The 14,965-nt window shown below is 45.3% G+C and overlaps 1 protein-coding gene across 2 annotated transcripts; it reads right to left on the reverse strand.

The window, feature by feature from the left end:
* Window positions 1-494: 494 nt before the first annotated feature.
* On the reverse strand, window positions 495-14,743 carry scinlb (scinderin like b). 2 transcript variants are annotated; one of them, XM_036554171.1, is made up of 17 exons: window positions 14,642-14,743; window positions 11,753-11,936; window positions 10,540-10,694; window positions 8,369-8,530; window positions 7,894-8,043; window positions 7,433-7,522; window positions 6,798-6,930; window positions 6,303-6,391; window positions 5,461-5,676; window positions 4,897-5,030; window positions 4,261-4,351; window positions 3,417-3,587; window positions 2,543-2,717; window positions 2,255-2,370; window positions 1,912-1,989; window positions 1,622-1,682; window positions 495-1,261 (listed from the first exon to the last, which is right to left on the reverse strand). In XM_036554171.1, the coding sequence occupies exons 2-17, from the start codon at window positions 11,931-11,933 to the stop codon at window positions 1,101-1,103; spliced, it is 2,163 nt and encodes a 720-aa protein (XP_036410064.1). In that variant the 5' UTR covers window positions 11,934-11,936; window positions 14,642-14,743; the 3' UTR covers window positions 495-1,100. The 2 variants fall into 2 exon arrangements, with proteins under 2 accessions (XP_036410064.1, XP_036410065.1); XM_036554172.1 differs by lacking the exon at window positions 14,642-14,743 and adding an exon at window positions 13,392-13,469.
* Between the last annotated feature and the right edge of the window lie 222 nt (window positions 14,744-14,965).

A 14,965-nucleotide genomic window follows, 5' to 3' on the forward strand; every position in this document is an offset into this window, starting at 1 on the left:
TGCTAAAATGTGTTTCATACTTCATTAATGTATACAGCTCCCAAAATACATATTCATGTTACTAATGTTACTGTTACTAATATCCTCAAATTGATTAATTTTACTGATATCAGCAGTGAGGGGCGATTACTTATTCTTGTCAGCCACTCATAAAATCTTCTGAATTTGAAAAAAGACCTTGGAATTATGTAACATATTTTTATCACAGCATCACATTTGTCACAAAGTGATCTGAAGCTTCAGTTCTGCAGTCCTCTTTTTCCTCAGCTGTTTGCGAACGCCTCCACTTTCACCATTTCAAGCCCTTATATGTCTGAGTGTGGTTATTGTGAATGAATTCCATAAAGGAAAATTTATTAGGATAGTTGTATTGTTCAAATGCCCATTAATGTCTTTTTCAAAGGGTAAAAAAGCATGCTCGTTCAGTTTTAAAGACAAATACTGCCATATTACACATTAATGGAATGAAAACAAACTCCTTTAAAATTGCTGTACCTTTATTAAAACTAAGCACTGTTACATTGCAAAGGCATTAAAAATAAAGTAAAAAACAAACTGACATGAATGTCAATCAGCAAATATGGACACAGCAGTTTACATCAATGCGATATGAGTTACAACAGCATGCCACAACGAGCCTACGTTTAACAGATGACCAACTGCAAATCACCTAAATGTAAATATGAAGGAAAAAAAACGCATTTTAAAATTTGCAACACAGATTTATATTGCCAGACAGATAGCAAAGGGGGCAAGCACCCGTGACCCCTCCTCCCGGGAGTTTTGGCACAGGAGTAACACTTCTAGAAAAGTCGCTATAGTACCTGGCAAACTTACTGTCGTATAATGAGACTGAGTGAGAATGAGAGCATGAAAAAAACGAATTGGTCCAGAAAAGTGGTTGCCAGTATGCGTGGCCCACAGCTTAGGAGCTTAAAGCACTTCATTTTGTCAGGATGGTACGGAGTGCAAAATGTGGTGACAGAGTACAAGGCTCTGTGCGGCACACAGAGGACTCTGTCCCACATGGAGAGGGGGGCTATGAATTTGCACACAGTTGGGTGCGTCTGCCATTCACAATGTGGAAACGGGGGGGGGACTTAGAAGCGAGCCCGAATGCGCTCTAGGGGGTCTGTGTCCCACATCTTGGGGTCCCAGGCCTGGAACCAGCCGGTGAAGGTGGGCGGTTCACACCCTTGCTTGATGGTGGCTATGGGCACGCCCCGGCGCCCGGATGGGTCAGATTCCACGTACTCTTTGGCTGAGAAGAGAAGATGTGGAAGTGCTGAACTGCAAAATCATGACCCCTAACAACAGTCCTTCATTTCCCCTGCTGTTCCTCTGATCCTTTTAGACCTCATCTGATGCCATACATGTGTCACTCCTTTCAAATGACTCATGATGTTTTACTCTAATAATTGCATGTTGCTCATTAGCTTGTTTTAAACTAGAAGGGCAGTTCATAGCTTCCACCAACAACATCAATAACAGTAAAATTAATGGCACTTATTATTAATGGTACTATTCAGTCAGTTTCCAAAACCATTAAAGGTGACCACTTGCCAAAGAAGATAATTCAGTAAATTGAGAGTGACAGATTTTTCACCCCAAACTCCCTTACCTATTTTGGGAGATCCTGTTCTCTCTACCTCATTGGCTTCATTGCCAATCCAGAGGAAGATCTGGGGAAAAAAGGAGGAAGCTGTGAGAACATCATCTTTGCAGGTGCAGAGATTGTGGGGGTTTATAATCATTAAATGTAGGAATTAACTGGAGGGGTTGATCATTTCCTTTCAACTACTGGAGGTGTTTTTTTTTTTTCCTTTGGTAGCGAACGGGACATTCCAACTGTCATTAGATGTATGATGGAGGAGATGGCAGGGCAAGCAGATGTTAGTGACATCAGCTCACCTGGTCCCAGGTGTCCAGCAACATGACGTCATCGGTGGCCAGATCAGCCTGAGTGAAGTCACCAGGAACCTCCTCCGCCTATGAGGAGGGGAGGGGGGCGGGGGTAGGAGAATGAGAGAAGCAGGGGGAGAGGGAGAGAGAAAAAATGGGGGAGAGGAGAGCACGTTGGAGAAAGGGAGGGAGAGAAAGACAGTGAACAGATGAAGGCACAGCAGAGGAAAAGGGAGGAGGAGGGAGGAGAGACAGAGAGAAAAAGGTTGAGCTCAGAACTTAAATGACAACAATAACCGCTTTGCTGAGAATTTTCTTGCTGCATTCCAGCTGAAGAATTCCCTGCACTTACAATAAGCCGGCCAGTCTTGTTGGAGCAGCCGAACAGGCGAGGGGGCTTGACTGTCTTCTGCAAACTCTTGGAGGTCTGGTACTCTTTCTTCCCACCCAGAGCGGACCAGAACTCAGCTGTTGGTGGGCAACGTGTGTCACTACAGTGTTTACGCAAAAAGTCACATCTTAAAAAAACGTAATGAATACTATGTAGACATGGGGATATGGGGAGACAACTCTGGGTGCAATGCACCCCTAAGCATCCCTGTAACGCCGGGCCTGTGTGTGAAGACGCGTGGAGACTCACCTGGCTCCTTGCCCTCCGACACATCGGTGGCACTTCCTCCCAGGAAGCTGACCACGTATTTGGCCGCGGCAATCTCCTCCTCACTGGCCCCCACGCCGCGCCACACGAATGTGGAGCTGGGGGTCTTCAGCACGAACACGTCATTGGTGTTCAGGCAGGAAGCAGAAGGGTCCACCTGGAGGAGAGGGAGGGGGAGGGGGGTTAGTTCTCAGACTTTGGCCTTGTTATGCTAATATTAGCCACATTAGCGTTCCCGCTCATCTTCAATGCCTGGGTGGACATTTCAATTGCCAGTTCAAGAAAATACAACTTCTTTGATACTTTCAAAAAATGCTGTACTTATTTCAGCTATGAAGGGAAAAAGCTGATAACTTTTGTAATTGTAGGTACATTTGAGAGATTTAATAGATAATAAACAAGACAGAGCAGTTCTGTGCCACACCCCTTGGAAGTTATTCTTTTCTCTTTTTTAGAAAACTGGTGACCTTTCAGTCCCACTGCCCCTATTGTTTCTAACAGCTTGAAATAAACTGAAAAGGTGTTAAATAATGACAAATCACCTGCCTGGTGACAGAAATGACAAAAGGGCTTTATGGTTTAATCCACATCAGTTTCATATTCATTCATTCATTCATCCATCTATCCATCAATATTGACCTTTTTCCTCTTCAAGTCAAGTCCCTTCAGGTCTACATCACCCACTCATCTTTTGCATTAGCATCTTATAACCTTTGTTTTACACACTGTGTCAGCTGCAATAACACACTATCATACCACAACAACCCCAAATGATGTAGTATTGTGGGCTTGCAGTGTCATGTGATTGACAGTAATATTAGGTCACCGCCCTCGGGGGCGGGGTTAGCGGACCCACCTCCACGGCGCGGGTGGCGCGGGTGGAGCTCTGACGGATGTGGAAGAGGCGGGTGCTGCCGGCCTGCGTCTGGCCCCCCTTACGGGACGTCCCGCCGCTGTGGATGATCATGGGCTTGCCCTTGAACAGGCTCATCAGGTGGGGCGGCTCCTGGCCCTGTGTCACACGCACCTGCGGGGGGGGCGACATCACACCTGAGACTGCAGCCTCCAGCCAGCAGGGGGCAGCAACATTCAATGACTTTCTGCTCTCTCCACTGGCCTTGTGGTTAGATTCTGTGCCTATATATGTTTATGGGGTGGAACCTCAGGTATAGAATGGCAAGGCCTTTCTGGCTCATTGCTCAGATCTTCTTTGACTGGCAATCAAAATTAAAGATACGGAGGGGGATAATGGACCTCCAATAAATGGTCATCTTTTTGTGGCCCAGCTGTAAACCATAAATGAAAATGGCTTAAGCTGTGACAGCATGAGCCTATGCTTCAGTCTCCATACGGGCAAATTACTAAACTAAAAATTCAAGTCAGACATTTAATGAAAAATTTCTCTTATTCAATGCAATGCTCTGGTCCCTCATCAGCTTATATTCTGATAACTAACTGATAGAGCCCTCTACTGGTCACTCTGTGAAGCTTCAATTCCAATTGCCAAGAATACCTCCGTTCAGCAAGTTTTTGTGACAATCGATACATAAATGAACATCTCCATGCCACTCCTATAATGAAGAGAAAACATCATATCACAGCCTCGGCTTGATATTTCTAACCCATGGTCTCAACACAGACTAGAGTGTAGGGGAGGGAGGGCAGCAATATCCTGGGACAGCTGTCAGGGTCACGCTAACCTGGACTGGAGACCCCCCCATGGAGTCGTCCAGCTTGACGGTGAGGAAAGCGGATGCAGCCAGCTCATCCTGGGTACTCTTCAGCCCCTGCCTAAAACACAGCACATCACAACATGCATCACACCTCTGAATGGGACAGCACAGCGTACTGCTACAGTGCCGTGCAGAGTGACTGCAATATATGCCTGACCCTGTACTGTCAGTGTTAATAAGCATCACGTTATTGTCATTTAGCACATGCTCTTATCCATAGGTTACAATTGTTACGTATCATCAGTTTATACAACTGGATATTTACCGAGGCACTTTTGGGTTAAGTAACTTGCTCAAGGATACAACAGCAGTGCCCCAGCAGGGAATCAAATCAGCAACCTTTCTGTTACGAGCCCTGCTCATTACCGCTACGCCACACCGCGGCCACATATACATGGATCCAAGCAACGATTTTGGATCAGTTTAATTTAAAAGAAAAAAAGTTTGAAGTCCTGACAGAGACTGAGTTCTCTGATATTGGATTACTACTTCAGGACATATTCTACACGATAAAGAATCACAGTGCATCAGTCAACAAACAACACATTTTGCATATGTGTTCTGCCCATACTGCCCCCTTGTGGCCACTTCTTGCATACTCACCAGGTGTAGATGATGTGCCTCTCCCTGCCTCCCTGTCCGTAGCTGTACAGGATGAGGTAACAGTCTCCCCCATAGAACTGGCCATAGCTAGAGGGGTCCACTGGAACTCTCTCTCCCCCTTCAACACGCCAAATCTACCAACAACATATTCCATCATAAGCCATTAGGATACTTACAGGCTAGTTTACACAGTGGTTGTGTCACTCACAAACTGCAACCAAACTATTGCACACACTGCTTCAACCTCTTGCACTCATTTACAATACTCATCATAGCTATCACCGCATATATTCTCTTGTGTATCTGTAAGCTTTAAAACCAGGGGTTAGTCAGCATAAACCGCTAAGCTTCCATAAGCCTCTTAGCATCGGTTTAGTCTGCATTCACTGCAAGGCGACAGGAATCACAGACCACAGGCTGTGCTGGTTAAACCGTCCGCTTTGCCCTGGGAGCTGTGATCAACGAGGTCTTATAGCGCGGCGGGAGTTCGCTGCATTTTCACAGGATTCTACAGGAGTCAGAGTCAGACATCTTGGTTTGCATCAGGTTCTCTGGGTCGCTTACCTGGACCTTGCCCGAGCCGTCGTCCACCATGCCGTGCTGGGCGGCCATGGCCTTGTTGGAGTGCAGGCTGGAGGCGTCGAAGGGGATCTGCTCCACGCGGGCGATGCGGCCGATGGTGTAGGCCTTGCTGGGGCCCACGGTCTGGTCCTTGTCCTTCCAGTTGGAGAAGAACTGCTTGAAGAGTGTGGTCTCGCCCCCTGCTGGCAACACCTGGATCTATAGCCGGCACAAACACACAGTCTCGATAAAGGTTCAGCCTCAGGTGACGCGTGAGAAGTGGGATGACAGGTGTCATCACTGGGGAGAGTGACCCAAGCACGAAATACAGTCTCATGGGAATCATAATTACGCAATCTCTGAATGGTGCAAGGACGGTCTCGGAACACAATTTCCTGTGTTTTAGAAATAAGCACTGGAGTTTAGTAAAACCACTCCCCTGGTGAAATGTGGGACTTTCCATGTGAGAAACAGTCATTGTGGATGTGTGAGTGCACAGGATGTTGTGGTGAGAGGGACAGCCGATGCCAAAATGGGTCACAAAGGGGAAAAAAATAATGCCCACAAGAGCGAAAAACAAACACGAGGTAGGATTACGATGATGATAATAACAATAACAATAATATAAATTGTAATAACGTTTATAGCAGTTAATAACATTTGTAATAATAATAATAGTTATTATTGTTATTGTTATTATGATCATCATTAATCAGCATTATCACCATCATCATAACCACCATAATTTATCAGATGCTCCAATCCAGGGTTGCATGTAATGTGAACATATCCCGGTCATGCTAAACGTGAACACATGCACGTGATCTGAAACAGCTGAACTCAACCTGTGTCATCTTGGAGTAGTTCTTCTCCTTGATGAACTGTTCCGCTGTCTTCATGGCCGCTTTTCGCTCAGCGGTATTGGCAGATGGTCCTGGGAAGAAGAGGGGACCGGATCTGTACAGGCTCATCACAAAGGAGCTGGGCCAAGTGGCACCTCTTACTGATGTCTCCCTTGTCTCGGGCTCAGGGCTCGTTACAGACAGCGGGCAGGAGGGCGGAGTATCAGTAAGAGTAAACAAACCATAAAAATAGAAATGTGTAACAGAGACCACAGCATGGGAAAATAAGAGGAACGCAATGAAACCAGAATCACAGCCAGTAGTAAGACTAGAAAAATAAAGGTGGTATGCAAAATGATTAACAACAGTTCAGAACAGGGTGATGATGCATTAAAAGCAAGTTAAACAGGCGTGTCTTCAAGGTGCCTTTAAAACTGGAATTTCCTTCTCTTCAGTGTTTCGAGAGGAAATTCCACAGTAACCGCCTTCCGATCATACCTTTCCACAGGAAGATTTTGTGGTCCACCCCGTTGTCCAGGATGTAGCACTCCCCGGGTTCGAGCATCTCCTGTTTGAAGGGGCTGGACTGGGCCACCAGGGAGGACTTCATAGAGCCAGAGGCATCAGAAATCTACATCAGAACAAGCAGAGAGCGAGATTAAAGTTCCCCCGCGCCTCCATACTATGGGACCAGGGCAGCTTAGGAGAGAGACACTCGAGCACTGGTTTAATTTAGAGCACAGAGTTCAGCCATAGTGTAAATACTTCTCTTAATTTGTAAGACTGTTTAATACAGCTTGAGCTTTGCAGTGGATTGAACTATCTCTTTAATTTGCATGGAGACAGCTCTCCCTCAATGAAGACAGACACAGACACTGTGGATAGTGTTAATTTTCCTCCCTAACAGCAGAGCAGGCTATAAAAATATTTGTTCACTTGGTCACAGTGGGGTAATTTTCCTGTGCAAGATAGTGGAGTAACCTACAGTAAAAAGGGAAGCGGCAAGTCGTATCTCTGTGTTTCTGTGTGCAGAAAGACCACAGTCTCTGCTCAGAAGAGATGTGAGCACGTAGATTTCATGTATTCACTAAGAGACGAGGCCGTTGCAGTGGTGCAAGGAAGGGGCAAGTTACCATGTAAAGAGATGCCTTCTTCTTATTGGAGGAGTCCACGGTATCATCATCAGGGGAGCCCGGGGGGATGTTCGGCCTGGGTCCCAGGGCCTAAAAATAAGCAAAGGAATGCATTTCACATGGGTACCAAAAGCCCTGTTTATGCCTAACAAACTCCATTCAGATGTGAAGTGGCAGTGGGGTTTGTCTTTTTCCATTCTTGGCAAACCGCCTTCCAACATACCAATAAACAAAGCACCCGAGTCGGCCGTGCAGAACGAGGCCCCCCCCGGTCTCTCATTAGTGCAAACGAGGAGACTAACGAAGAGAGAGAATCTGACTCTAATTAGCGCCACCCGGCCCGCCCGCGCTGCGCCCCCGTTCCCCACCGCTCAGTACACAGAGGGCCTTTGTGTCCCCCTCTCCCCGCAAGAAGAGGGCAAAGGAGGTTGCCGTGGTGGGAGGAGGCCACGCCCACTCACGTCGAGGAGCTCCTTTGGTTCCGCCCCGTCCTCCACCATGTGCAGCTTGGCTCGCCCATTCCGCTCGTTGTCACGGATGTCAATGGCCACCTGCGAGGCTTTCAGCCGCTCAAAGCGGTTGCACTCGCTCCCGCACCACTGGTAGATGTCCTGGGAGGGAAAAAAACAGCACATAAACACCGCATCTGTGGACACCTGGAAGCTATCCTGTGAGATGTACAATAAACCCAATGTGAAATCTGTCCACATTTTTCCCACATATGCCCCCAGGTGTTCTGCAGGTGACCAACTGCATGCTACCTAGAATTGCCTCAGCAAATATCCAGCTGTATAAATGGATAACATTTAAAATAAAATTGTAACCTATGTAAGTCGCTCTGGATAAGAGCATCTCCTAATTGGCAATAATGTAATACAATGCAATGATCCCAGGCCCCCCCGCTATGTTCCACGCCCTCCCCGGGTGGGCTCTCACCTTGCCCAGGTCCACGATGAAGCAGTCGCCGGTGTTGAAGCTGTTCCAGGAGAGGCCCACCTCGGTGGCTCGGATGGCACGCCGGCCCTTGATGTGCAGCAGACGCTTCACGCTCATGTCATTGGTCACCACGTGCTGGAAGCCGGAGGCCACGCCCCCTTGCTGAGGAAGAGGAGGTGGGTGGGGCAGGTGACATGTTAGGCCATGTCATGGTCTCCGTAGGGAAGAAAAAGCATGTTTTGGCAACATGATGGCAGGAACAGCAGTTCCTAGCAACTGCTAATGGCGTGGATACATCAAACGCACTAGGGAGCTGCATCCACTTGTTGTTGGTTGGGTGTGGTTTAAACCGGTGTACCCCGTTGTCAGCTAAACTGCTTTTCTAAATATAGCTTTATTGTATTTGACCCACTCCCAACACGGTGGCCGTATCTGGTTCTAGTGAGTCTTATCTCGCATGTACACCCATGGCTCTGTGTATCTACACAGCAGAGAAATTAATGGGACCTTTCACAAATGCTGATTAGCTGTCAGCTAAATCTAAAGCCCCCCATTTAAACAAGATGAGTGATGGCTATTGGGTTTTGTGTGTGTGTGTGTGTGTGTAAATAAATCTATATAAATCCAAATCCATTGCTTTCCTACATACAAAACTCTTCCTACCCTCGAACCACAGCATACTGTTGCCATCTGGAGTGTGTGTAGCTACATGAGATTTGTTTCAGAATTGGAAACAGATCCAACTCTCCGCAATTAGTTTGCCATTCTCTTTAAGACGGTAAGCAAGTTTTCCATGGCTACACAATGGTTTTGTGGAAAGAATGTTGCATGACTGAAAAGTAATGAGCACTACAAAAGTAATAGGTTTCACATGGCCTCCTTTTCTGGGACACTGCGGCTTTCAAATAATAAAAAAGAGCAGCATCTCTATAGACACAAATGAGACTCAGTTTCAAAATGGCACATAGGCCTCCCAAACAATGAGTTTGATGTAAACCGAGTTTGAAACATATTAGAATGCCGTCATAAACATGAAACAGATGGCAATCAGAGTAGGAACAGCAAAGCTCCACATTTCAGAAGCCAGGAAAGGTTAAGGGGATGCCAGATAGTCTACTCTTTTAAAGTGAAGAATCAGTGCCACCACCAGCACATTGGACCGCTTTCATTTAATTGTGTAAACCAGGCAACGAATTAAGGTTTCATTTAGGGGGCTGGTTTTTCGCAATTTGACAGTACAAGCATAACCCTTTGGACGCCACCATATAACCCATTCCTCACTGTGGCTACTTCTGAAACACTAGGTGTCCCAGTTGGTAGATTTCTGTCAGTTTGAACATACTGAACCTATCAATCGGCTTTGATAACATCCGAAAACAGGAAGTATGTTACTCTTAAAAACAGAAGTGACGGATGCATGCAGACTTCAGCCTTATAAAGATAAATTGGATATAGATAAGATTAAATATAATATTCTTACACATAATAATCAAATATATATATATATATATTATAGTAATAGTATATAGTAAAGATAACTATGATACAGATATGAATAAACGAATATAGATCTAAACCGTTTTGTCTTTGCTTACAGCTCATACTGCTTCTCATTTTGAACTTGCATCTGGACTTGCAGCTGCTTCTTTGAGACTATATTTTGTACTTTATTCAGTGCAGAATTAGAAGCCAGAAGGCAGTGATTAGACAGATTAGGGTCACAGACTCAAAAGCTGAAATAATTCAACGGCACAAAAGGAGAAGGAGAAGTGAGATCAAGGGGGCTACGTGAACGGAACAAGGAATCTTTGTGTCAGCCAGTGTCCCCACACCATCAACATCAGTGGGATGGTGGGAAACAAAATCAGACCGTCAGAGAATTCTCAGAAAAATAATAATGAAACCACTGCACAATATAGTATGTGAACTATGATACAATGAAGCTTTCTTTTGTTCATGTTCCTTCTTTCACGCTAACACCAACTGCATTTTTCTGCTGTTTAGTGTAGATCTTAATACACAAAAGCATACATTTCAGACTAATAAAATAAGGCAATAAGTGCAGCACTTTTTAAAGAGAGACCGAAAAACACCCTTAAACTTTATTACAGTTTCAGAAAAAGAGTACAGCGTGAGTGCCTGAACCTGGGACAGCTGCGACGAAAGCTCACCTTGTACTTGATGCCGGATTTGAAGTACCCCAGAAAGGTGAGCGACTCATTGTTCTGCACCTCGCGGAACTGCACGGGCCCGCCCCCCAGGTAGTCATCCAGCTGGGTGGCGAAGATCGCGGCTGCCCCGCTTTCGTCCTGAGAGCACTCGTCTCCTGGGAGACGAGGAGGAGACCTGGTCAGGGTGGTGGACCTCTCCTTCATCCAGCCAGGGACGACACCAACCCGGCCCTGCCCAACCCTACGTTCATGTCACAATCCTGGCTTTTGACAGCATTGACTTTTTCAGATATGACTACACATACAGATGGTCAGCTTTGGAGAGTGGTCATTATTGAATCTGACCAGACCTGCAGACCCTCATCTTCTGATTGAGGTCTTTATCAGATATGACCATACAAACAAAGGCTTAGCTTTGGCAAGCAGGCAATAGGGGATATGATGACATGCTTCAAGCTTAGCTAGGGAAAACGGTCACTCAAAACAGTCAATCAAAACAACAGACACAGTTCCAAGCCTCAAACGTGGTCAAACCGTGGAGAGAAATGCTCACTGATCATTGACTACTTTTTGCTACAAATGTAAAACATGCCAGAGACGTGGTGCATCATAGGTTGGGTGGAGTGCTGCATGAACAAGTCTGAACCAAGCAGACCTATTGCGGTCTGTTACGCCTAGGTGACAGAGGCAGGCTCATACATGCAGAATAGCTGGATTATGGCTTTTCCACAGCAGTCATCACAAAAGACAATAGGCTGGTTAAACTAATCATCTGAGGACTGACATTTTCCCATATGAGCTCAGACAAGATGGCTGACGTCTGTGGAACATCGGGGAATTAGGTTCCGTTCTGTGTTTCTGTTTTCACAAGTTTCAGCCTTGCTGTGTCCGAGGAGCCTGGGCACTAAATGCCACCCTGATCCAAACTTTCTGGACTCCTGACGGGTCACTGAACTGAAGCTCTTCCTATATGCCTGATAGGGTAACATTGGTTTTCCCAGTTTTTCACCCATTACATCTGTGCTGTTGTATGCAAGAGTATTTATGAAGATGTTTTTTCCCCCACATATGTAACAAGTAACATTATTGTAACAAATGGCAAAATGCATCGCTGTATAAAGGCTGTTTGTGGTTCGGATTCTAAACCTCTCAACATGACAGCTTTCAAGGCGCTGGTTCTCGGCGGGGCCTGTTAGCGGAGGAGGTTGCTCACCCAGCCACATGTGGATATAGTGAGATGGGGCGGGGGTGGTGTAGAGCAGGACGTAGGCGTCGCCGGTGTAGAAGTCCCCATACAGAGGCTTGGGTACGGGTTTCAGATCCATGTTCTCGATTCTCCAGATCTTTAGCCCGGGCTCCTTTCCGGCATTCTCGAATTCCTTGTGGGACACCATGGCCTGTGGACAAGACAGGGCAGAGCTGAGGAGGATCCCAACTTCACAGTAACAGGGTTTCCATCTGGTTCAGACCACACGCCTGGCTACGACTGGAAAATGTTTCCATATAGTTAGTGGGAAAACGTGGATTAGCTCTGTGCCCTGCTGGGCATTTCCAGCACAAACCAGAGTACGGCACAATTGTGTTGAAGATTTCATGACTCATTCCAGTCATGTGAGATTCTAAAGCCAACACAGAAATCGCACAGTGCCTCAGAGCGGGCCTCAACCAGAGGGGGAAGCACAAAATTCAAGCCAGTCCACAATGCAAATCTCATTGCTCTCAAACAGGCATTTCCTCAAAATGACACCGAGTTTAGAACCACAAAGAGAACAAGCAGGACTGAGCGTGGGACAGGCTTTGAAGTCCCAAAGGCTGACTAACAATCATGTGAACTATATCCAGGTTATCAAGAATTAAATACGCCCTACATTTTATCATAGGCGATATCGAAACCATGCATAAATAAAAGTCACGAAACCATGCATAAATAAAAGTCACCTTTGAGCTGAGCTCCCACCGTAAAAGAATAAAAATACCCTCATGTGTAAACTAGCTACGTCTCCTTCTGTAATGATTAACAGCAAGTGGTCATTGCTCGCACAGATATGAAAAGCAAGTGACACTCTGCATTTACACTGAAGATTATCCTTGTTCTTTTGATCAGTGTCACCATGTCATCAGAGGCTTTTCCTACAAGAAAAAAACCTTAAAGATCAGACTTTAGGTCTTCAGCACTGGAGATTCAGGAACCAAAAATATGAAATAAAACAGCAGCCTCTTTCAGGCATCCTGACTGCAGGCACGAATAAACTTAGAGAGACCACAAGTGTTGGCTCTGCAGGCTATAGCCAATTACACACAGAGAGACAGCAGCCTACTGATAACACATCTGCCACAGCAATTTCTTGCAAATTCAAATAAACCCTCTTGGCTCATTCACCCGCTTCCTTTTTTTTTTTTTTAACCCACAAATTCCCCAGGGAAGAGCACTGTTCCCAGACTTTTCACTGTGACCACTTGCGAATACATTGGTCAGCAAATTAAGTAATTAATTAACGGTGTGTGGCACTTTGTGCAGCTCTGACCAGTCTGTACTGATTCATCCAATACACCCGCACTGCTTTGCATTCCTACCCATAAATCCATGCAAACCACCGCTATAAACTACATCTATGGCCGCTGTTTGCATGTTTGCATCTCCCTCCAGCACAGCGATTTGCATCGACAGAGCACACAAGGCGCTGTGGAACTGATTGCAGTGCTCCATGCAGTGCAAAATGAACTTCCACCTCACGCTCAGAATTCGCCTTTTGCAGCCCAGTCCACAAGCCGTTTCTCCCAGGGGTTTCCCTCTTTGGTTCCTCTGTTTAAATCAAATCTATTCTGTCGCCCCAAGAGCTAAGCATGCTCACCTGACTGAGTCTGCAGAACTTGCAGGGTCTTCTGTTATGCCACAACGGAACAGGTGTGCTTCACAACCTCCCTGACAGGCACACAACTTCCCTCTCTTACATAACACTCACTGTCAATTCTTATCGCTTTGCCTTTCATGTCTGAAGAGGAAACTGTCCGGGTTATTGCATTACATATTAGTGACATTTATGACATGCCTAACAGATACAGATAAGTGGGCTGATGTTAATTGAACATACTAATATTGAGATAAAATGAATTGACGATCAGGAAAAATAAACAATATAGTTTAGAATTATTTCATGGAGTAAAATGGTTGTGAAAAATTTTAAATTACTGCACTGTAACTTCAGTTAAGATATTGTCATACAGGAGCTAAATCAGTCATACGAAAACGTAAATATTGTTTACACACGCCTTTTATGCTGTACAGAGAGCATTAATCCCGTCCATTTGGGACCATTTGTTGACATTAAACGACACGCCTTGGTAATCCTGAAAGCAAAGAGGGTCAACACAGGACTCTCGATTGTAAACTGGTATTATGACGCATCGTTTTTAACATCTGAAAACTTCATCCTCCATATTGCTTTATTTGTCATGAATTTCATTCATAGGTCCACTGCCAGACCCTGACAGTGGTAAGCATTTAGTAATTTTTGCTACACTTTAATTCACAGCAACAAAAAGAAAACGAGTGTGATCAGACACGAAGGCAATCTAGGAAATGCAGAGTTCAGTTTCAAACATCAGTATTGCGATTTATAGCGACTGGGTACGGCTGCAAAGTGAAATGTGTTTTTCACCGAATTTAGCTGCAACAAGCGCAAAACAAGCTCACTTTGTCGCCGTTGCGGTGTCCATTCATGAACATGTCTACCCGTACTCAATCTGGACTGCGTATTTTAGTGTAAGGTCCATGCAAGCCAGCAAAACGAAAACGAGGGCGACTTCACATCTGGATGTCGGTGGAAACTTTCTGCACAAAACACGTACTACAGCTACTTACAACGAAGGAAACTTGAGAGTAAGAGCTTGTTTATTCAGACAGAAGTTGCTGTACTTAATGATTTCCTTAGGCTTCCAGATGTGCGCTATCTGGGAAATCAGACACGTAAAAGTTAAAGAAGAAAATGCAAGTATTAGGGCAAAACATTATGACAATAGTTCGCACATTAATCCATGCCATCTTTATCTGAGAGGAGCAGGTTATACATTTTCGCTCGGTAGTAAAAGCCTGCATACTTACAGGTTGTGCAAAGGTAGTTTCACAGAAGCGGAGACGGGCAGAAAGGAGAGCAGATGTGGATCTGGTGTATCTCCCAGCTTCAAGGGGACTCGATGTGTGAGTCACAGTCGTAGAGTTTATAGCCCATTAGGAAGAGAGCGCTATTGATTGGACGAAACACAGGAAACACTGAAAATGGAATTACTTCTTCGATTTTTTTTTAACAGTACGTATCAAGTACATTAATAAATTGCTGCACGTTCAAAACCTAATTGCATCAAGAGCTTATCATTGCACGCAAGATATTATACTTACCTAAATTCATTTGATAGCCTAGTTTCTTGC

This window comes from Megalops cyprinoides, chromosome 20 (assembly GCF_013368585.1).
Source record: "Megalops cyprinoides isolate fMegCyp1 chromosome 20, fMegCyp1.pri, whole genome shotgun sequence".
Lineage (NCBI taxonomy): Eukaryota > Metazoa > Chordata > Actinopteri > Elopiformes > Megalopidae > Megalops > Megalops cyprinoides.